This window comes from Drosophila suzukii, unplaced genomic scaffold, assembly GCF_043229965.1.
Source record: "Drosophila suzukii unplaced genomic scaffold, CBGP_Dsuzu_IsoJpt1.0 scf_7, whole genome shotgun sequence".
Classification (NCBI taxonomy): Eukaryota; Metazoa; Arthropoda; class Insecta; order Diptera; family Drosophilidae; genus Drosophila; species Drosophila suzukii.
The window spans coordinates 1,127,968-1,151,697 of NW_027255939.1; the positions used below are offsets into that span (position 1 = coordinate 1,127,968).

The window sequence follows — 23,730 nt, forward strand, 5'->3', positions numbered from 1 at the left end:
GGATGCCCAGAATTACAGAGGTATTTCTAAATTGTCGGCAATTCCTAAAGCATTTGAACGTATTATTACTTCTCATTTGCAACATTTATGTTCCTCGCTAATATCACCGTGTCAGCATGGTTTTGTTAAGCGAAGATCGACCATCACCAACCTTCTGGAATTGTCATCTATTGTAATAAATGGATTTAAGAATAAAATGCAGACTGACGTTATATACACTGATTTTAGTAAGGCCTTTGACTCTGTCAACCACTCTCTTCTCTTATTCAAATTAAATCAGCTTGGGTTTCCATGTAATCTATTAACTTGGATTTCAAGTTATTTGAATGGTAGGACTCAGAGGGTTATATTCAAGAACGCTGCCTCAAAACTGATCTATGTGACATCTGGAGTGCCTCAGGGTAGTCATTTGGGCCCTTTGCTGTTTACTTTGTTTATTAACGATCTTCCCTCTATCATAACACACTCTCGTGTACTAATGTATGCTGATGATGTTAAGCTTTGTTTATCACATAATGATATAGCGTCGGGTTTCAACTTACAGTCAGATATTGATTGTTTTCAGGGATGGTGTGAGTATAACCTTTTAAATTTGAACTGCCTTAAATGCAACGTTATGACTTTTCATAGGGGTACTCCTACTTTTGTTAGTTACTCTCTTCAAAATACGCCACTCGACCGTATATATTCAGTTAATGACTTAGGCGTTCTTCTGGACCCAAAACTTAAATTTGACTGCCACATAATGTCCACTGTCAGCAAGGCCATGAGTGTTCTTGGATTTATAAAGCGTTGGTCAAAAGAATTTGATGACCCTTATACAACCAAATTATTATTTACCCCCCTTGTCCGTCCTATTTTGGAATATTGTTCTTCGGTTTGGAGTCCACAATACCAAGTGCATATTGACCGTATTGAGTCGGTACAAAAAAAATTTCTTCTTTTTGCCCTTCGTAGTTTGAACTGGGATCAAAACATAAGGCTACCTTCCTATCAGAGTAGATTACTATTGCTTAATTTACCTACCCTTGCTAATCGTAGAACAATGCTTGGTACTATTTTTATGCAAAATCTTATAAGAGGTGATATTGATTCTGTAGAACTTGTAAACCGCCTAACTTTCAATGTTCCTGTTAGACTAACACGAAATTATTATCCCCTAAATTTGCCACGATGTACATCTAATTTTTGTCTGCACGAGCCCTTTCGCGTTCTGTGTAATAATTATAACAACCTTTATCATTTAATTTGCACTTCAACTTCTATCCCGGTATTAAAAACTAATATTTTAACTCATTTGCTTCATTCTTAGATGCTTCTTTTATTTTCATTTGTGTCCCGTCTCTATTTGTTTTTTGTATCTTCCTCGCGAACTCGTATGTTTTGCCCAAATTGATAAAAGGGCCACGCGCGTAACAAGCACGTGCTTGGTGTCGTTGGGCCACTTGTTTGTACTGCTCGTAGTGCATCAACGTCCATCATAATTAAAAAAGGTTTAATTTTAAAATTTAATACTTTGTGAGCTCGAGTACATAGGTACCAATGGTCGAAACACTTTCCAATTCGATTGAGACATCTCCAAAATGAATGATCCAACAATTCGACGAGTTGGCCTGTCAAAAAGGCGGTGTTTTGAGCTAATGTGAGAGCTCGCATTGTCATGGTGCACAATGATCCCTCTCCTCTCTTTCGTTTTTCGAATTTCTCCCAAGTCTTCAGTCGATCAAACTGTGGTGTACCGTCCTACGATGCTCAAGTGGAATATTCGCCACATGACTAGTTTTACCGAAGAAACAGGCGACCGTTTGGTTCAAAGTGCTTCTTCCACGAACAACCTTCATTGAATTTGCCTCGTCCTCGAAAACCATACGGTTTGCTCTTTTGCTTTGGGCTCATAAGCATAGATCCATGATTCGTAACCTGTAGTCATCTTATAAACTTTATTGAAACACCACGATTGTATTTTCCAAAATTTATTTGCACCAATCGTCACGACCATTTTCTTAATTGTGCGGGATCCAACGAGAACAAACCTATTTTACGGCCTGGTGTTTATGAAATATCGAATGTTAGCCGTTAAGTGTGACCGCATACTAACAAAATACCACATGTACTATTATTTATTTTTCATTAGTGTTTATTTATTTTTCATTAATATATATTTATTTTTCAATGGTAATGATTGCTTTTTATTTAAATATATGTATTTGAGGGACAATTAAAAAAGGCGTTTGATTGAACAAAGAAAATACTAATCCATCTAACTAATGAAATAAGAATACGGCATTCATTGCATTTGTAGCTGGAGGGGGAAATGAGATTAATGAGCTTAAATACAGATTCTTTATATTACCCACTGATATCCTTTTGCTACCTATTGCATTGCCATTTCTTTAACAGATTTTAAACTTTTCATTCAAAGTACAAAAATATTTCAAACTACAAACTAATTTTGATATTCTCAATTGGAATTCGATTCCTTTGCTTAAACAAATTCATTTAAATGTTTCAACTAATTCATATAAATGTTTAAACAAATAGATACACGGCTTTTCCTTACACTTTTCCGCTACACTATCTATACTAAGTTATAAATAACCCTAAAAAAAGGCAAGTATCTCCTGCATCAAAATCGGATTGCTGTGCACCTCACACCCTGTACGGCTTGACCCAGCTCGTTCAGCTGCGGCTCAGTCTTTGCTTTTTTGAAGTTGTCGGCGTAGGACCCTATATTAGCGGTTGCGATGACGCGTCGATTTGTGGCGGCCGTACTTCGGGCCTCCTGACCTTCTGCATTAACTGCTGCCATTCCTTTGGCATCGGTGCCGGTGCCTTGTGCATCACCTTCTTGCTGGATCAACTAGCGATTTCCCTGCTTCTTGACCCTTGGGTCGCTTGCTGTTGCCGCTCGCAAGCATTTCTGGTTGTCCTGGATTTTTTTCTTGGATTTTTCCTGCTCTTTAATTATGCTTTGCATAACAGACAGGGCCTCTTTCTGTAGGTAGTCGATTTAATCAACTATGTCCCTCATTGCTTTTGTAATGAAACGCTTTCCTTCCTTTAGCTTCCTCAGCTTCCTGGCCTCCAATCCCAGGTCCTTCAGCTGTTTCAGCCGTCTGCTCTTTATCGACAGCTTTATGGCCGCTTTCTTCTCCCGGGAGGCGTTAGGGTGCTTGCCCTCGCACTACGCCCTTTTTTCTGGCGATCTTGTCATTACGCTGTTCTTCCTAAAAGGGTCAGCTTCGTTGTTGGCCCTATCAGGGAGGCGTATGAAGGCCCTCGACATTGCCAGCGCCGACAGGTCTTTGTTTGCCTATTGCAGACTTCAGTTTCCCCTCCAAAAACACTTTGGTATTTGTCGTCAATTTTTTATTCACATTGACCGAGATACGAGAGTTGACAATGCTGGGGAGGAGAAATGGATTTTTTTTTTTGAAAAAGTTGTTGCTGGTAGACATGTATGAATAATTTTTAAAGAAACTTTGAGGACGCTTTTGCACACATTTATAAAACATGTGAACGGGTGAGAACAAGATTTTTTGGACCGAGCTATTGTGTACACGTTTTCAAGGGAGTCGCGTGCGTTAAGGGGGGAAATACAATTAAAAGGCCTAAAATGAGGCCTATCTTTGGGAGTGGATTGCAAGTAGGGAATTAAATGAATCTTAGCGATTCTTTTTGCATGTTATTAGGAAATTATTGGGCAATGAAAATCAGTCAAGTTTTTTAAAAAATATTGTAATTAAGCCCATTTATGATCAATAATGTGGAGTCGTGTTTTGAGGGATGAACTTTGCGCCGTGCAGTCTCCAGGCCCAGGATCACGTCTAAAACAAAAAACAGCAACTGGGCATTAATCTTAGAGGTACAGCGCACAACATGAATTATTTCATATGTAAAAAAAATGGGTTTTCCATGAAAAAATGTGAAGTTGGAAAAAAAATTTTTAAAAAATACACTTTTTTTTCAACTTTGTTCGTAAAAAAACATGTTATAACAAACAAATATGAAAAATCCTTTTATTCATGTTGTGGAAAATTTCATTTCAAACATAAAGCAAAAAACCGCATTTGAAAACACGACTTTTCAGTAGAAGCGTTTAAAGTTTACCTTTGTGAAGAAGGATTTTCCACTTACTCAAATTGGATGAAACTTCAGTCAGCTATTCCAGGACCATAAAATAGTTCCTCCTCGTCTTCATACGGCCCTCTTTCTTACTTCCGTGAAAATGTCTTCTTCGAGGGCGGTTCGGTCGATAGTTAGGTTCGGAAACGGTTACTTTTCGATTCATCGTCAATTTCTATACCCTCACGTGTGGAGCGAACGGATGTCAAGAATAATTATAGGTTATGTTTCAAAGCTTCAAAATGCGGTAAGAATAATTTTAGGAACCTACGTTGCCCGCAGTAGGTTCATATTCCTACTGCAGATAAAGGTAGATGCAGTACGAGGCCGGAACATGGTAAGCGCGCCTCACGCGCATCTCAGCTATTTGACACGCACTCACTAAATTGTGTATTACTTTGAAAATAAGTACCGGACGGCTTTATGCTTTTAAAGGCTTATTCCCAGACATATTTAGAGTACATTAAACAAAAAAAATTTTTTCGAAAAAAATAAATTTTTAATTGTATTTCCCCCCTTAAGAAATCACTTGAACAGGCATATAATGGACCTCGTCGAATAGATGACAAAGTATATATTGGGCGGGAGAAGGCTGTATCCGTTGATCTCTTAAAAACTGCATTTTTCGCTGCCGTTGACTTTAGAAAAGAACCATAAAGTTTTCACCCATAAGGTCTTGAATTTGAAAGTCCAGTGTTTTGTTAATTTCCGACGAATTCACTGGAGGACTAGATGTGGCTATGTGGTGGTTAAACAGAAGTAAAGGGCTAAGACATTACTGTTGACTAAGAGACATCATACATTCTGATTAAATGAGGAATTTTCTGAAATAATTTGACGGAAATCTATTCAACGGACACCAACATGGTGTCCAGTTCAAACAATCAACACTTTTTTGATGTAATGGAGGTAATATTAAAACATCTGTTCATGGAAACCGGATAAGGATAATATTTTCTAGAGTTGTCCCGCGAGCTTATTGTGTTGCCGTGATTTCATCCCTAATCATGGCACGTGTTAAACCTAGCAGTCACAATGTACATTGGCGTGCGGTCATAATATTTGTAATGACCGTGCGCATAGGGTCTTGGGCATGTGACTTTTATGCCGGCCAGGTAATGAGGTTAATGATGTATTAATGTGCTAATTGTCCCAGGATCCAAATTTTCTAACTACTCGCAACATTTGTGTTGACGACCAGTTTTAGTTCTGGCCACTTCCCCGTACCTTGAGAGAATCCGTTCTCTCTTACTATTGTGGCCATGTTGCATACAGCAGACCAATTACATTACAGGTTACAAGCGGCTGGCGTCCTCCCCACAGTCATGCTCAAATCTCTTCATTCGTTTTCGAATCTCGGATTCTGCGGCTTCATTATCAGAGTGAACAGTACGGATAACGTTCATGCTTAAATCTATTCAGATAATATTTAAAGTATCCATGTCTTGTCAACAGTTGCGTTAAGTGAAAGTCCACATGTCCATGCTTCCGTCCCAGCCATCTCTGAAGATCTGGGACAAGCTTATACGTCCATCGTCCTTTGTTACTACTTACCCACCTCTCTGCCACTTAGCAATGGTAAGTTGTATGCATCTTTTCCGTAGGGATTCAGCAATTAGGACTCCTGTGCTGCCTGCGCGGATATTAGCTGATTCCACTGCTAGCAGTTCCCGATATTACCAACGCCGCTTCATGGGATACCTTTTGGAACGCACAGTATACCCGCGGGGCACACAATATCTGTACGGAGTCGCCATCTTGCATATAACTTTAATTTTTGGTGGCTTGTGTGTACATCAGCGTCGATGTGACAACGCTAACCAGTAATCTACGTCCTGGTTGCCTCGGTCTCCGAGTGTTTGCTATTACTCGCGAAATTGCGGCCGAGGTCCTACCTGTGTTGCTACTAGCGTACGCTAGATGTTCTTTGAAAGAAAGCCGGTGGTCGATCATGACACCCAAGTATCTTAGGCTTGGGCGAGATGTAATTGTAGCTTCTCCAATTTTGATAGTAGCCGCCTACACTTTCTTCCTGGTACTAATCAGAACTGCATCAGTCTTGTGCGCTGCCAGAGCGAGTCCCTTGGAATCGTGCCATGTGCTTGCTCGTTTCCCTGCTTTGTTGCAGATTCTTTCTGCATCTGAAAGGTGTTTGGCAACCAATAAGGAGTGTCCCTTCAGGCATCGTGATCCTAAGGATCCCATCGTACATGGCATTCCACAACAATGGAACTGAACTGACTCTGTGGAATACTTGCTCACAGTCAGTTTCATAAAAAAGTAGACGGTCTTTGAAATAACTCGATATAACTATCTGTATATATGTACATTAGAACATTTAGGTTGCTCAATGCATTTAATGTGTGGTGCCAGCTAGCGGAGTTGAATGCTTTTCTAACTTCCAACGTTGCCGCAATGCAGTAGTGCTTAGAGCCCTACAACCACCTTTTTCCCTCAATGGCCTTGTCTGCGATTTCGCACAGTTGGCTGAGGCATCGTTTGTAGATAGACCAATCCAAAAGCCATACTATATCTCTGAGGAACCGTTGATTTCGACCAGGGCACTATCAATCCGTGAGTGACTTATTCTTTCGAGAATTTTACCCACAGTTTCTAGCATGCAGAGGAGCCTATATGAAAAAGGCTCCATCGCCGGATTGTCTTTTTTAGTATGATAACCAGCCGCTGCGTTTTCCAGCGACAAGGGAACACACCCTCCGTTAGACATGCGTTGTACATGGTATCATACTCTTTTGTACTTTTTGCATGGTAATTCCTTTCCTCTTCATCAAAGGATCGGCTGGAGTAGGAAGTAGCCCGCTCCCCTTAGTCGGATTGTTGTGCGAGGATAGCACCGAGGCCGTAATCACAGGCATCTGTTTGGAGCACAATCGTTTTGAAGAAAACTGGACATGGCAGGATCGGATCAGTTACTAGCTTGACCTTGACGGCTTCGAATATTTGTTGGTGACCGTCTTTCCACTCCAATTTTGCTTTCTTCCAGAGGGGGACGTTCAGCAGTTGTATTATAGTGGCAAAGTCAAAGCCGCATATACCACGACGCCATTCCTAGATACAGCTCTTTAACGTTTGCGGTGGTATAAGCTGGGATATGGCCGAAACCTTTTCTGTGTCCGTTTCGATGCCTTGTTCTGTAATTCGATGCTCTAAGTATTGCAGCTCCATTCTGAAAAAATTACACTTATCAGTAATTACTTTCAGATTTCCTGCCTGCAAACTCCTGTTCTGCTTCTTCGTTATCCGACTAGTAGAACAAACAGTATGGATAATATTCATACTTATATCTATTTAAATGGTGTTTGAAGCATCCATGTCCTGTCAACAGTTGCGTTAAGTAGAACCCCACATGTCCATACCTCGTTGCAGATTCTTTTTGCATCTGAAAAGTGTTTGGCAACCATGACCATAGCTGTTATTCACAACAGTGGGCAGTTTCCTGAGGCATCGATTGTAGATAAACCCTTCCGAAATCCATAATGCATCTCTGAGAGACCGTTGACAAGGGCGCCTTCGAGCCGCAAGTGCATTATTCATTCGAGAATTTTACCTAGAGTATCTAGCATGCAGAGGGGCTTATATGAAGAAGGCTCCTCCTCCAGCTTATCCCCTTTTGGTATGAATACCAGCCGCTGCGTTTTCCAGCGACTCAACATACTCTACGTTCAACTCTTCCCCCTTCTCTACATTGCTGATTCACAGGCTAACTTGGTGTAGTTGGCGATGTGGTTGGCGCGTTCTTCTACTGAACCACTTGCGGAGAGGTCTTTTAATAACATCTGTACTATCTCCACATCTAGCATAACTGTTTTGTACCCTGTTACGGTCTAAGGATCTCGTGATGGGCCGTTTCTCGCCCTTATTGAGCAGATAATTGATGCATGGTCGCTACCCGTATAGGTTTCACTACCTTCCAGCTGGACTCCGTGTCCAAACCGGGGCTCCCAAATGTGAGGTCAATGATGGAGGTGGTACTGGCTTTGGAGAACGTCGGTTTTGTTCCGGAGTTCAGCAGCACTAGTTCGAGTGCTGCCAAACTCTGGAGTAGCGCTTGTCCCCTCGCAATTGTCCGGAGAGAGCCACAACCCGTGGCCCAAGCTTTAGAGACCCCGAAAATTACGACCGGTCGATTTTCCCGGGCGTCTTCCGTACTCTGTTCTAGTATAGATATCGCTTCCTTTAGGCCCTTCCATAGTAAGGGCGTCTCCCACTCATTGTTAAGTGATCGCCGTTTCTTGCAGAACATGGAGCAGGCCTTTGCTTTGCAGCTACTGGCATGGTGCTCACTACCGCCGCAGTTGTAGCAGCTCTGACGTCAACATTGCTGCCCAGGACCGCTTTCATGGTGGTGTAAAGCTTGGCGGTTTTAGGGTCGGATACTATGTTCAGAAGGATTAGGAGTTCCCCCACAGCTGTGCGCCTCACAGCCTGTACTGCTTGTCGGCTTAGCCTTTACTTTTTAAGGATGGTGATGACTATCGGTCGTTTCGTGGCGTCCGTACTTTGGGTCTCCCGACCTTCTGCTTTACCTGCGGCCTCTTCCCAGGTCTTTGGGGCTTACTGGTGCTCTCTGTCCCAGCGTGCTTTCCCGTCTTCGGGAATTTTACTGGCATCGCTTGCCGGTGCCTTGTGCATTGCCTTTTTTGCTAGAGTAGATAGCGATTTCCATGTTTCTTGCCCCCTGGGTCGCTTGCTGACGCTGCTCGAATGCACTTCTGCTCAGGTTGTCCTGGATTTCTCCTTGGATTTTTCCTGCTACTCGATTATGCTTTGCACAACCGACAGGGCCTTTTTATGTAGGTAGTCGATGTCATCCACTATGTTCTTATTGGGTTGGTAATGGAATGCTTCGCTTCCATTAGCTTCCTGGCCTTCAATCCCAGGTCTATCAGCTGTTTCAGCCCATCCATCTTTAATATTTCGCAAGCTTCTAGCCACTTTCTTCTCCTGCTATGGAGGCGTTAGGCTGCACGCCTTCGCGGACTTCAAAAGTTGAAAAAAATTTAAATCAAAAATTAAAATAAAATAATTTGTATATCCGTTACTAGGTTTGTCAAAAAGTATGCAACTGGTAGAAGGAAGCGTTTCCCCGACCCTATAAAGTAGATCGCCGAGTCGACCTAGCCGTTTCCGTCTGTCTGTATATCTGTCCTAACGCCCAAAACGCTAAAAGCCATCTAGCATCCACCCAGATTTTGTTTTGATTATCAATTTCTACTTGTAGTATATCTCCCTAGCCCGTAGTTCATTACGTGCTACGGCACGTATTTATGTGCTTGGTCAGCACCCTATAACACCGCAGCCCCTTTTGCACCCTATGTTCAGCTGGTCGCGAAAGCTCTTGCCACCACTAAGGAAGTCATGCGAAGTAAAAGCGCGAGTGAAACAAAATGTAGCAACAACTTCACAAACAATTAGTGGAGCAGTAGAATCGAGGCGCGCTTCTGATGGTTTTAAGAGCATGAGGTAGATTGTTCCATAGGCGAATAGCATTAATAAAGATTTGCCTTCTCAAGCATAAGGTTTTATATCTAGGGATAATAAAGCTTTGTGCTCCTTGCGATTGAGCTGGAAGAAGTTTCTGAAACAAGTAAGACGGTTCACGGGTGCACACAATTTTTTGAAAATAAATTAATGTCTTAAGGTCAATCCACTGACTAAGGCTAAGGTCAGGAATATTATTGACTAGGTGGGAAGTGTGGTGAGTGCGACGAAGATTAAACTCGTAACGGACGATTGAATTACAAGCAACAGTTAATTTTTGCATATCCTGCGTGTCGCAATGCCCAAAAATCTGAACACCGTAAAACAGGGTGGGAACCAAAATTGCTTTGGTCACTAGCATACGTAACTGAGTTGGCAAAAACGACTGAGAAGTAGAAAGCTGTCTCAGAAGCCCATATGTTTGCTCAGCTGCTTTGGAAATATGTTTGCTCTCTGTTAACGTGTTATTAAAGGTGATGTCCATGTTGCCTGCAGATTCTTCATATTTGATTGGGCTATTGCCAATTACTAAATTCGGGAAGGGGTTTTTGTAAAAAACTATACACTTGCTTTTTTTGGGTTTAGATATAAACCGTTTTCAAAGGCCCAGTTATTCATTTTGAAAAGCAATCATTAGCTTTGCCTAGAGGCTTACTAACATAGAACTCCACATCATCAGCGTATAAATGGACATCACCAGGGGACAGAGCATTGGGTAAGTCATTAACATAGATAGAAAACAATAAGTGTCCTAAAACAGATCCTTGGGAAACACCTCAAGTCACCAAGACAAAGCGAGAAGTACACTACACAGACACGACTGCTTGTTGTCTTCCTGTTACATACGACCTCTAGAGCATGTCTGTAGAGTCCGAAAAATTGAAGGGGTTTTTTAGATTGGTGCATAGAATACTATGGTTGACGGTGTCGAAGGCCTTGCTGTGATCAAGTAGAGTCAAAAACGTTATCCAATTTTTATCTAGCCTTGATTAAATGTCCTCAACTACATCAGTAATTGCACAAATACAACTCCTATTTTTATCTGAAACCAGAATGCTTTTCACTAAGCATTGAATTGTTATCTATAAAGGGTTGTATCTGTGCCGCCAGTATATTTTCACAAATTTTTGACAAGAAAGGAAGTAGGGATATGGGTCTAAACTCGGTTTGACTTTTCGGTATAGAGACAATTTTCGCGTACTTCCATGCGGAGGGAAAAGTGGATATGGTAAGTGCTGTGTTCATAATGTGTGTAATATACCTAATGAGTAAAGGTGACAACAATTTGGGCAGATGCCATCCAGTCTTTCAGCGTTTGACTTCACCTTAAGTATACATTCAAGAACATCATATTGTCTAACACACATAAAACAAAACTATTATCATAGTCTGGTGAGGCATTCAGGTAATTGTTACGTGTACCTTCAGGTACATCGAATTGCACAAATTTCCTGTTCAGATCGTTGACGTCCACTTGGTGTTGGACCAGCTGCTTGCTTTGACCAATTCCAATTATTTAAAGTTCACGCCATGTTTTTTTAATGGATGTATTTTGAAATTTGGACCCAAAAAATTCAAACTTTGCAGATCTGATGATCTGCCTAAAGTTATCACGCGCCCGAGTATATTGCATTCTAAAACAAGAAAGGAATTTAACTTCGGCAAGCCGAAGTTTGTATACCCTTGCAGTTATAATTATTAAATTTAAAAATACAAAAATGATATTCCCAATAGTATAAGATAATATATCAAAAAACACCGAAGTTATAATTTGTTTCATATTATTTTCACACCAATTTTCTGATCGTTCCTATGCCAGCTATATGATATAATCGTCAGGTTTTGATAAAATTAAATTCGAAATTCAGATTATTTCTATGGGAGCTATAAGATATAGTTGTCCGACTTATATACTACCTACAAAAGAAAGAAGACTTTTGGGAAAGTTTCAGCCCGATAGCTTTAAAACTGAGAGACTAGTTTGCGTAGAAACGGACGGACAGACGGACATGGCTAGATCGACTTGTCTAGTGATGCTGATCAAGAATATAAATACTTTATAACGCAGGGAACTTCGCCTTCACTGCGCTGCAAACTTCTGACTGAAATCATAATACCGTCTGCAAGGGTATAAAAGCGGTTTTAAATTGCTTCCACTTATTGTAGGATGCGTCACGAATCGGTATATTTGTTTTAATGTTATGGGTAAACCAAGGATTTTGCTTTGGATGGATAGTTTTTTCCCTTATTAACACACATTTGTTATAAAAGAAATCAGTGTTGCTGTTAAAAATATTCAATTGATGGTCTGTATTGGGAGACATATATATAGGGGTGTCCAATCACAATTGTTATATTCTACTTCCAGGTCAGTGTAGTTAATATTTTTATAATCCCTAAATTCAAAAGTGTCAGAATTATAAGATAAGGTCAAATGCATGTTTAGAGACTTGTTCGTACAGAAAATTCTTACTAGGGTCATTAACTCAGAAAAGGTGAAGAAGAGTATCACAGATTCTAATAAAATGTGTCGGACTATGTAAATTAACTGAAAACAAGCCAATAGATTCGAAACTATGAAGCAGATGTTTTTCTCTTAAGATACTGCTATTCAGGTCGCCAGTAATATTAAACTCTGTATAGTCAACAGATATTTCACGCGGAACATTTATCAATAAAGCATAGTCCATATCACGATTCGGCCGGTAGATGCATCCAACAGTGCTTTCGAAGAAAGATCTTTACCTGAAAGTTCTAAAAACAAACATTCAATTTCGCTATCGATCCCGGTGCTTACATTTAACGGTAGAATTCAATTTTTTGTTCAAGTAAATAGCGACACCACCAGCATTACTAAAACGACCTGCGCGATAAAGAACAAATTCATCACACTCAATAGACAAATCACTGAACTCGGGCAAGAATCAAGTTTCAGACACGCAAATAACATCAACATTAGACTGAACAAACATGTACCTAAATTCATCAATTTTCTTCATAAGACTCTGTGCATTAATATGGTCGACCTTAATTCCCTTTTTGTGCTTAACTAAAATTTTAACTAAACTCGCAGCTATGGAAATACCTATTTCAGTCTGGACGAACATGTTGAGAACCTACTGGGAGGCGCGCTTTAGTGAAAATGAGGAAATCAAGAGACAAAAAGATAGTTGCAAACGACATATAACAATAATAAAAGATAAATATATAAATAAATATAAAGATACAATTTTAGGGGCGAAAGCTCTCACTGTTAAGACCACCAGCCCTATCATGCGATTTAGATGAAGCAGCAGAAGTTGTAGGCGATGTTCATATTGTAGAGAAGGGGAAGAGCGGGTTGTGTTTGTACGCCCAGATCAAGAGAGAGCGCTGAAAGCTCATCCATGCGCTCGATGTTGTATAACATATTGTCACCGCAGGACATTCACACGGTCTCTGCGAGTTAAGACGTCTGACAAAATTTTATGCTTTTTAAGCTTAATGGCCACTTTTAAAATTATATAGTGCTCTCTTAAAAGCTGCTCATTAATATAGAGCGCGGCTTGTGAGTCGAAAGCTAAGTTGTTGTTTAGCCGTACGCCGGTAAGCTCCGATGCAACGTGATAGCGTGATTTTTTCGTGGTAGTGGTCCATTTTTATAATGACCACCAGATCCCCTGAAGATCTTAGCGTTTTTCTGGCCCGGTAAATTTTGGCGGCGGAGTGAGCTGCAGCGAAGAGTTTGTGGTAACGTTTCTTCAGATTTTCACCATCTATAAATGGGATTCCGTGCATGCGTAATTCGCAGGCCTGAGTTGCCATTTGCTGAAATGAAAGTTTGGCTTCTAACTCGCCCACACTCTCCCTCAAAGTGTTCGGATCGCAGAACTTATGCTTCAGATTGTTGACAATCAGCCTCCACCCTCACGACCCGCTCTCCCACCAGCTTTAGATGAGCTGCGATTCCATCCAAACAAGTCAAAAGGCCACCGAGAGTACGCTGCTCCGCGTCTTGGACCAGGCTAGTGAGTTTTAGGGTTTGCTCTTGGAGACGCAAGTTAAGCATCTCTAGCAGCTGAGATGACGGCGCATCGGACACACGCTTGTTGGTGATCCCGTTGCAGTTGTTGTTGTTGCTGCGTAGACGCTTGGTAGATGGAGCGAAGGTCACAGACATGGTTACTGCGTGTTAGAATGAATATTTTAATTGGAGAATATTGCCCTCGTCAATACCTACTACATTTTGCCACGGCACTAATTTGCCCAAAAACCGACCAAAACCGTCTGTATGAACGCTACGATCTTGAAAAATAAAAGCTAGGAATTTGGCATCAGGGTGCAAGGGTTTAATCGCAATTATAACCATTTCATAATTTAGCTTTCTGAAAAAAACATAAAGTTTTATTTGTCCTCCGGAGGGATCGAAATCGAGTTTCCCGAGTAAGAATTGAACATACTACGTACCAATGTCGCACTTAATCTACGTTCGGAAAACTGAGCATTGTTATATAGCAACCATTGACTCTTCGTTCCGGGAGATCCACCATAATGTGCTTTAGTAACCGAGGCTTTACATTTGTACACCGTTTTCCTCCGCCCAATTGGCCAATGTTGGGATCGAATGATATCTGAAAGAGCGGTAGGTCACGTGTGTAGATTTCGCTTTTGGAAACCGACTATTATCGTTACAGTTCCTGGATGACTTCTAGGCAGTATAATTGGATGACGACTATCAAAATCCAACGGCGAATTCTTCAGAAGCCAGTCTACACGCAGAAACCCAACCTTGTCCATGAAAGGAGAGCATGATGCAAGTACGCTGGACGGACAATATCTCCTTTCTATTCTGAAGCGAACAAAAAATGCACACGCTGCACTAATCGCAATAACCGTTGGGTTCCAGACTTAATGTCACCGGCGCCCTTGAGGCGAAATCGATGACAAATCAAACTTGTGCACAACTACCCGCTGCAGTGCTGAGAACGAATTAGCGTACCTGGAACCAGCTATTACGTCTAGGTACGGAGGCTAGACAAGTAGAACTCTTGCACGCAGTTCCAGAGTCGGCTTTTCAGCTCGGACCGCAGCCGGCAGCTCATCTTGCGGTCCAAGGAGAAAAAGAAGGACCATGTGCCAACCGATCATTATTGATAAATTCATTGGAAAGAGTGCCACGGGACAGGATGTCCGCCAGTTTCAAGGACGTGGGGACATACCGCCACTTCATCGTTTTATTCAACTCCTGGATCGTCTAAACACGATTGGCGACGATAACATTAAGCCGGGCAGGTTTTTCTTGAATCCAGAACAGCGCCACAGCAGATTCGCACCAGCAGAAATGCTTCCCAGCGTGCACCTTCAGATCCGCTACATCCAGCTTCGGTACCGTAACAGTCTTCAGCAAAGCAAAAGTGACTTCCGTATCCTTTACATGAACACACGCACCTTGATGATAGTGTCACAGAATCCATGAATCTCCACATCGACCGGTGATAATAGAGACCATCTAGGAAATTCGGCCCGCTGCGTCATAGCAAAGCTGCAAATATTCTTCCACTCGGGGTAAAGAGCATGAGCAAGACTCTTATCCCAGGACAACTTCTCACAAAACATCTTTTGAAGAAATATCTTATCAGGATCCCAAGCGAGCCGCAGAGTTTTCCTTAAGATGCTGTCGTCATCTAACTTTAGAAACGACTCCCGATCTTCTTCCGGCACATAGACAACACTGCAGCAACGTTGGACCACCACTTTCTCAAGAGAAATTGAGTCTTGGCGAGGATCCTAGATGTTTGCTGCATTTTGATAGCTTCATCCACAGAGGCACCTCCTGAAATTTGATCATCAACGTAAAAGTCCCGACGCAGAATTTTGGCCCCCTTTGGAAATACGACTGCTCAACCTCGGCCAACTGATGCATCGTTCGCACTGACAAAAATTAAGTCTGCCTGTGTCGTGCTTAAAACCTGCAACTCATCCTGGGTGTGATCCCGCCAATGAATACACTGCAAGTAGCTGTCCTCAGGAAAAACTCTGACACATCGGTTGGCGAACCTAGCGAGGTCTCGTGCTCATTTTTGGGGTGCATCGTCATAACAAGCTCTGACACGGTCCATCGCTGCTGATCTCCGAAATGACCAATTCTTCAAGTGGGTGGCCTCGAAGTCATCGTTCATGGCGACTTACTGGCCTGATGCTGAAGATAAGCTAAGCCCGTTAAAGTAGAGCAGCCGATAATGATGTCTAAGGCAATAAGAACATTTAATAAATATTAAAGCTTATTAAGCTTTATTTACAAAGTCAGGTGGCGGCTGCTTACTGACCTGACACAGGCAAACACATGTGCATAATACTTGTAGAATTCTGTACCATTCGCGATTTAGGTATCAATTTAGGTAACATGTAAGTTCGTAGTAAAGATCTATAACACAACTATTGCTTAAATGTCTTAGTTCGTATATGTGTAACTTAAAACCTGAATTTTACAGTTTGACATGGTGATACGTGTTTTTTTTATTAAAAAAATTAAAAAAAAGGTATAAAAACATCAATAAAAAAGTAAATGCGTGGCACTATCGATTTCTAATCAAACGCTACGGATACAGCAGCCCGGCCGCTGACAAGTTCTGGAATTGATTATTTCTAAATATTTCTATTTTTTAGAAAAAATTATATTGTTTAGGATTAGAATTACTTTAGGATTAGGGTAATCATTTTTAGAAAATGTAAGACAAAACAATTTTATATATTCGTTAGCCATTCTATTTTTCACGAAATTCTAGATATAAGGAAATATTTTCTTGTTTGTTTTAGGCGATTCTAGTTTATGCCAACCATTCCTACATTTAGCGCTTTCTTGATTTAAGGAAAATTTCCTTGTCCTTAGATCGAATTTTCTTGTATTTAGAAAAACGAAAATTTAATGGCAATCTTGGGAATATAGCTCTATACTTAGGAACCTGTAGGTGATGTCACACAAGTTTTTATTCGGCTTTAACTCAGGAGGACCCAATTATTATGGAAAAGTTTAAATTGCTTGTGGAAATTTTAAAAGGTTCAGTGTTGTGTTCCTGTGTAATGGAAACAAAATCCCATTTACACTTTCACAAAATTATTAAACATTTGGGAGCCAGGCAGCTCTCTAGCGTTTTGGGCATTTGTGAGAGTAAGAGTCGGCGTTCAACTCCGTTGTAATAAACTTAAGCTGTGCAGAAATCTCTACTTTTAACCATTCATGTGGGCAGCAGACAAGCGTTATGGTAAAAAACTTGCGCTGCGCAGGATTTTCTACTTGCAACCTATTATAGGTTCCGAGATCTCAAAAAATTTTTTGGAAATAACATTAAAAAATCGCATTTTATCTATTTGTTTTATATGTAAAGCGACAATAATAAAAATATTATACAAACCATCCAGATTCACACCATTCTTTTTCAAAAGTTTTGTTTATAAGAAAAAAAATTATTCGAATAAAATGTCGGGTATTGTTCCACTCTGGCGTTTGATTAAATAAAAATATTATTTATTTTGCAGGAGGACGAAGAGGAAATTGTAGATGATGAAGTTATTGAGAAAATACTTAACGCCATGGATGCCTGCTTGCTTATATGTAACATTTATTCTACAGTTAGCGACTTAAAATTTTTGCAAGAGGATAATATATCACACATCATAAAATTTACACAATTTCAACTACGTGAAACAATATTTCCTCTCAATGACCCGGTTTACACTGTAAAAAGTATGAAAAAAACCAATAACCGTAAAAAAATTAAGTCACATCAAGCTCACAATAGAAGTCTTCAGCTATTTTACTCAAAAACTGTAGAGCTTTTAAAGGTGTTTGTAGCACTTTTTGACAAATGTGTCTTTGTTGATACAATAGTTCTACCATTGTCAACGTTAGCTATTGAGCCATTTTTCGTTGACAACATTGAAACGCTGCAATTTGTATGCTTGGAACTCGTAACTACAGTAAGTACCCAATATTTTAGCAGTTCCAAATCCAGAACTGTTTCTGACTTCTTTACTATAACTATATTCTTAAGGTTTAGCACTTAATGTTGAGAAATCTGTAAGTTGGGACAGACAGCACTCACATATATTGAAGGAGACGTTTCCGACCCCATAAAGTATATATATTCTTGATCAGCATCAGTAGACGAGTCGATCTAGCGTGCAAACTTCTGACTGAAATCATAATACCATCTGCAAGGGTATAAAAATTCCTATTCCACTAGATTTGTTTCCGACTTTTTGTACTTTTTATAGAAGTTTGTTTTTAGGTTTCTAAGTCTTTGCAACTCATTGGTAAACCAAGGAGGCCTCACTAACTTAGGAGGAAACCTATCAGGAACACAATCACAGAAAAAAGAGTTTAGGACACTATAAAATAGTTCCGTAGCACTTTCAATATCCAAGCAATTATATAAATTTGTTCAGTTATATTGAGAAATCATGTTGTTGAGTTTATTATAGTCACAATTACGAAAGCAGCTACTATTAGTTGGAGAAAGTAAAGGAGAGAGGGTATCAACGCAGGGAAGACAAATTGTAAGTTCCAATGTGGGATGATACCGGTCTTCTAGCATAAGAATATAAGAAATTATATTCTCTCCGATGTTAAAGTAGAGGTAACGGCAATCAACACAAATAATTGCTTCATATATGGAACAACCGAGAGTCTCCTTCTTCCGTCACCAGCAATCTGAACATCGTTCGTCAGATTATCGAGACCAGGGACTCCTATAGAGCTAATTTCACCTTTAGGCACAGAAAGCTGCGTAGTGTTTGTCCCCTTAGGCTAACTAGCAGAAGCAGGAACTCCTTCAGAGCTTTTGGTACCTATGGGTACTTCTGGCAGTGAAGCTTTAGGTCCGCCAGCGCCAGTGGATGCCGACAAAGCTGCCCTTACCGATCGGGTACAAATATTTAAGGCTAAGTTGGGATTTGGGACTGACGCCATTACTTCAACAGATTTTGAAGGAGTGGTCTTTTTTCGTTATGGTGACCCTACTGACATTTTTTTATTATCAAGGTCCGCCTTAAACTCTTTGAAATCAGCAACTACGCTCATAAGTTTGTCAAACAGTTTTATAAAACGATCATTGGTCAGCGCAACATAGCCATCCAAATCACGGTCTATTTCAACGCATGAGGCACAAGTCCACGAAAAACCCAACACGCAGATCAATATAGTCTTTCACTCTGCCAACAAGTCCTGTACATTTCGGATGTATTACTATGTTGCAGGGACGACAGTAAATAAAAACGTCATTCGGTGACGATCCAAACTTATAATCTTTTTTGGAACAAAAAAGAGGCATTTTTAAGTATTTTAATTTAAGGGGAAAAAAAAGATTACTTATAAAACCAAAAAATCAGAAGAATTATAAATACCTCACTTAATTTGACACTGGGATCAAACTATAAAAATGTAGGCACACACGAACACAAAAGTATAAGAGCGCGTAGAGACTGCGAGAGCGAGAGAGCGCGACAGAGTGGCTGTCGACTGAGCGTGGCTGGCGAAACACAAACAAAATATACACGACAACAGTTTAGACGACAAGAAACGGGAGAGAGATTACAAGAAAGTTATGGAAAACAACAACAAAAGCTATTGGAACAAATGCACCAAAGCGTACAGAAGTTACAATAACAAAAAGCACAGATAAAATGTTATTTCCAAGCGTAGGAGGTTATTTGTTAAAAAACACCTAAGCTATAATTTGTTTCATATTATTTACCCACCAATTTTCCGATCGACAGTTGCCAAAGGAAGAATCGCAAAATTAATGTCAAAGTAATACAAAAATCGTTTTATTTCTTTTTCGACGAAACTACTAGTACGCTTTTTTCCGATAAGTAGAAAGTAAAATGTAGCGTGATGTATTGTGATTATTTTAAAGTTGTCTAAGCACAACAAACTTCAGCCATAAAATACGAGGGGCGTAAAACATCCAAGAAGACGTATCTAAACACACCAACAATTTTTTTTATTTATCTAATAATAGTGAAAACCTATATAGGTTATTTTTAAGTACCCACATTTTTTTTATTTTTTTAATATATTTAACCACTACGATACCAAAGAATGATTTTTGTTAAGGGGCATCAATAAACTTGAAACATTAAAATAATAAAAACTAATTAGAGTCTAAACACTCCAATTTCTTCAAAACAATTTAGAGTTGAAATTAAAAACAAAAAAATACGTGAAAAAAGAAATATTTGGGTACGATTTTAACTGTGGTGTTACTATTTTCTGTCCAAAAAAGGAAACATGAAAATATAAATTGTTGCGTTATTATTTTGATTGTGGTGTTACTAGTTTCCGTCCCATTTAAAGAAACAACAGAATATATGAAAATGTTTTAAAATAAGTTGACATTTTTTTTTGCTTTGATTCTACATAGTTTTTTTTTCTTTGTGTGTATAGCGGATCCTCTATTGACGATCCTCTCTTCGGTTTATACCTACTTGAAAAAACCAAAATACAAACAATAATTACGAAAAACTAAATTTGTTCAGGGTTAAATAATAACGGTAACTCGTCCGTTTTGTTTACCTTAAATATTTGACATAACCCTCTGAGCTGTTCAAGTAACGTGATATACTTACTTGTTTATATAAAAAAAACCAGGAAGAACGCTATAGTCGCGTACCTCGACAATGGAAAGGAAATGGAGATATGCAAGCAGCAAAGCGAGATTAAAATGCGCCACCTTTCGGCGGCAGACATATTTCAGCGTTATGGGCGTTAGAGTGGGCGTGGCAAATTTTTTTTTTGGATCAATCGATAGGTATTGACGAGACCAATACATTTCACTTAAAATTGTTTATCTAGCATGAAAATTGTGGGCGTCACAGGTTTGGGCGGTTTGTGGGCGTTAGAGAGGGCGTGGCAAACTTTTTTTTGGTCAATCGACAGGTATTGATGAGAACAATACATTTCAGCTAAAATTTTTATTCTAGCATCAAAACTGTAGGAGCCAAAGTTTTGGGCGGTTATTGGGCGTTAGAGTGGGCGTGGCACTCTGCTGAAACAAACTTGCGCTGCGCAAGAAGCTCAGGAATATGCACTCCAAATCTCAATAGCCTAGCTCCTATAGTTTCCGAAATCTCAGCGTTCATCCGGACAGACAGACGGACAGACGGTCAGACGGACATGGCTAGATCGACTCCGCTAGTGATCCTGATCAAGAATATATATACTTTATGGGGTCTGAAACGCTTCCTTCTGCCTATTACATACTTTCCGACGAATCTAGTATACCGTTTTACTCTACGAGTACGGGTATATGATTACTAACAAGAACGCTATAGTCGAGTGCCTCGACTATCAGATACCCGTCACTCAGCTCAAGAGACCAAAGGGAGATGGAGATACGCAGGCAGCAAAGCGAGATTGTAATGCGCCACCTACCCGAGATCTCAATATATGGTTATGTGGGATGCACACAGGTTGAAGCGTTACAGACGTTACATTGGGCGTGGCAAACTTTTTTGGTCAATCGATAGGTATTGACGAGAAAAATACATTTCAGTTAAATAATTTGTTAGCATGAAAAGTGTGGGCGCCTTAGGGTTGGGCGGCTTGTGGGCGATAAAGTGGGCATGGCCTATTTGCGTAACAATCTTGCTCCGACTATAAGGCCACCGAATCTAAATGTGAAATCCCCATTCTCTATACTTGATAGTTTTCGAGATATCCGCGTTCATATTTACGGTTTTTTTAAGTTTGTGGGCGATTTGCGGGCGTCAAAGTAGGCGCAATAAATTTTTTTTTATGTTAATCGATGGTTATTCATGAGAAAAATACATTTCAGTTAGCATTTTTATTCTAGCACTCAACCGGTAGGAGCCACAATTTTAAGCGGAGATCTCTAGAATCTGCATGCCCAATCCCAGTATTGCACCATTTATAGTTTTCGAGATCACAGCGTTCATACGGACAGACGGACATGGCTTAATCGACTCGACTAGTGATCCTGATAAAGAACATATATACTTTATGGAGTCGGAAACGCTTCCTTCTTCCTGTTACATATTTTCCGACGAATCTAGTGTTCCCTTTTACTCTACGAGTAACGGGTATAAAAATATGTTGCATTAAGCACTGCTTTAAAATATCCTAATTCTAGCGATAAAAAATTTGATACAAAGTTTTCGAATAAGTTTTAGTGATACTCCTGAATACTTTATAGGTTGTCAAATATTTTTAAAAATATCGTATCTTTTTTGAATACAAAATGTACAACATTTTTAAAATATTAAGTAAATATTGATATATTCGATGTTTTTTATATATTTATATTTTTATGAAAAATCGACTTTAACTCTTATTTTACCAAAACAAACAACATATATTAAAAAAAGCAGTTCTAAGAAAGCTTCCAATATTTTTTTTGCATCGATTTTAAAAATACCCCTTGTGCTATGTGATTGTCGGGCATCCGACTGCGGGAATTGTAAACGACGCATTTGAAAGCAAACGCCAGCCGCTCCGAAGGTACACGATATTAATATATATAATTTTTATATTAAAAATATTAATATATAGATTTTTTTATATAATATTAAAAACGGCACTTTATTATCCTTCGGTAATTATCTTTTTAAAAATATCCGTTCTAAATGACATCATCATTTTTTCAGATATTTCGAAAGGACAGATACGATAAAATTAGAAACAGTATTTTAGGAGACATTTTGACATCAATTGATCGCTTACCTTCATCAAAAAAAAACCTTCGCCCATATAAACTTACAAATAATGGAGGAAATATTCAAATGGTTACGGCACTTGTTCTACAACTTATTCAGTGTGCTACAATTTTACCAGACTCACTTTGTGATAACGGAAAATTAAGTAATAAGTCTCAAGAGTGTGCTGCTATTGACGAAAATACTACAGGCGGAGATAAAAAACCATTAAAACCAAATCAGGATATATTGGTTTTACAAAAGTATGATGTAGCTGTCAGTATTGGTGGAAACTTCTTAACCACTTTTTTAAACAAATGCAAGTCACGGTCCAATGAAACTGATTTTCGGCCTCTTTTTGAAAATTTTATTCATGATCTACTGGCCACTGTTAACAAGCCTGAATGGCCCGCATCTGAATTGTTACTTTCCCTTTTGGGAACAATGCTGGTCCGATATGTGTCTGATAAAGGTATAGAACAAAGTATTCGCTTAGTTTCATTGGATTACCTTGGCATAGTAGCTGCACGATTGCGTAAGGACACTGTTGAGTCTCGATGTAAGGTTAACATAATTGATTCAATGATAATGTCCATAAAAGTAGAACAAGAAAAGGAGGGCGACTTTACAGAGAAGAGTGTAAGTAATCAGTTCGACTTCAAATTTTATAAAAGTATCTTACTGTAGTATATCTTACAGGATCAATTTGAATTCCATCCCGAGGAGCGGAGAACAGAGTTTCTACAAAAAATACTTCTCGATTTTCTAGCTGTAAACGCTCAAGAAGAAAATTTAATCTGGGACTATGCTCGGCATTTTTATTTGGCACAGTGGTATCGGGACGTAATTTATCAAAGACGTCGAATAAAGGATGGTAAAAAAAGTTTGGCTGTGAGGAAGTCTAAAAGTCGAACTAAGCACAGGACTGATGGTATGTTTATAAATATTGGAATCGGATTTTAAGAGTTAAATCCATGTGTTGCTAAAATGATATCTCTAAATATATTTACACTAGTTTACAAAATAATATTTTAAAACTGCCCCAAGAAGGATAATGGTAGTTTCTGGTAGAGTTAGACCGCTAGATCACGAAAAATAAGTCAAAAATATTTGTAAAAAACAGTTTATTTTAAAAGAGTTTCAAAGAAAATTTACGCCGGAAACGGAATTGCGCCACGAAATATCGGATATATTGGTAAAGCTATTTAATCAAATTAACATGTAACTGACTCTTACCACTTTCGGTATATGTATAATTAAGTATTATTATTTATTCAATTCCTATATGTTTGTTTGTTTAAATGATTTTTATCAATTGCCGCTTTTTATCGATTGTCGATTTTAACAACGTTAAAACAAAAGTTTCACACCACTACAGCCGACTTGTCGGTAAGTTCGTGTGTCGTTGCGTTT

General features: G+C 39.4%; 1 protein-coding gene across 7 annotated transcripts in view; it reads left to right on the top strand.

The window, feature by feature from the left end:
• The window catches only part of Nipped-B (Nipped-B cohesin loading factor), a 303,163-nt gene that overhangs the window by 78,550 nt on the left and 200,883 nt on the right, over positions 1–23,730 (top strand). For 6 of the 7 annotated variants that reach the window (XR_011605804.1, XM_070999324.1, XM_070999319.1 and 3 more), the window contains 3 exons: positions 17,143–17,583; positions 22,270–22,956; positions 23,017–23,248. Coding sequence is in view for 6 of the 7 variants with exons in the window: in XM_070999324.1 (XP_070855425.1) it covers positions 17,143–17,583; positions 22,270–22,956; positions 23,017–23,248 (1,360 nt within the window). In the remaining variant the exon portion in view is untranslated. The remainder of the gene's footprint in view (positions 1–17,142; positions 17,584–22,269; positions 22,957–23,016; positions 23,249–23,730) is intronic. The other variant, XM_070999323.1, reaches the window with a different exon arrangement.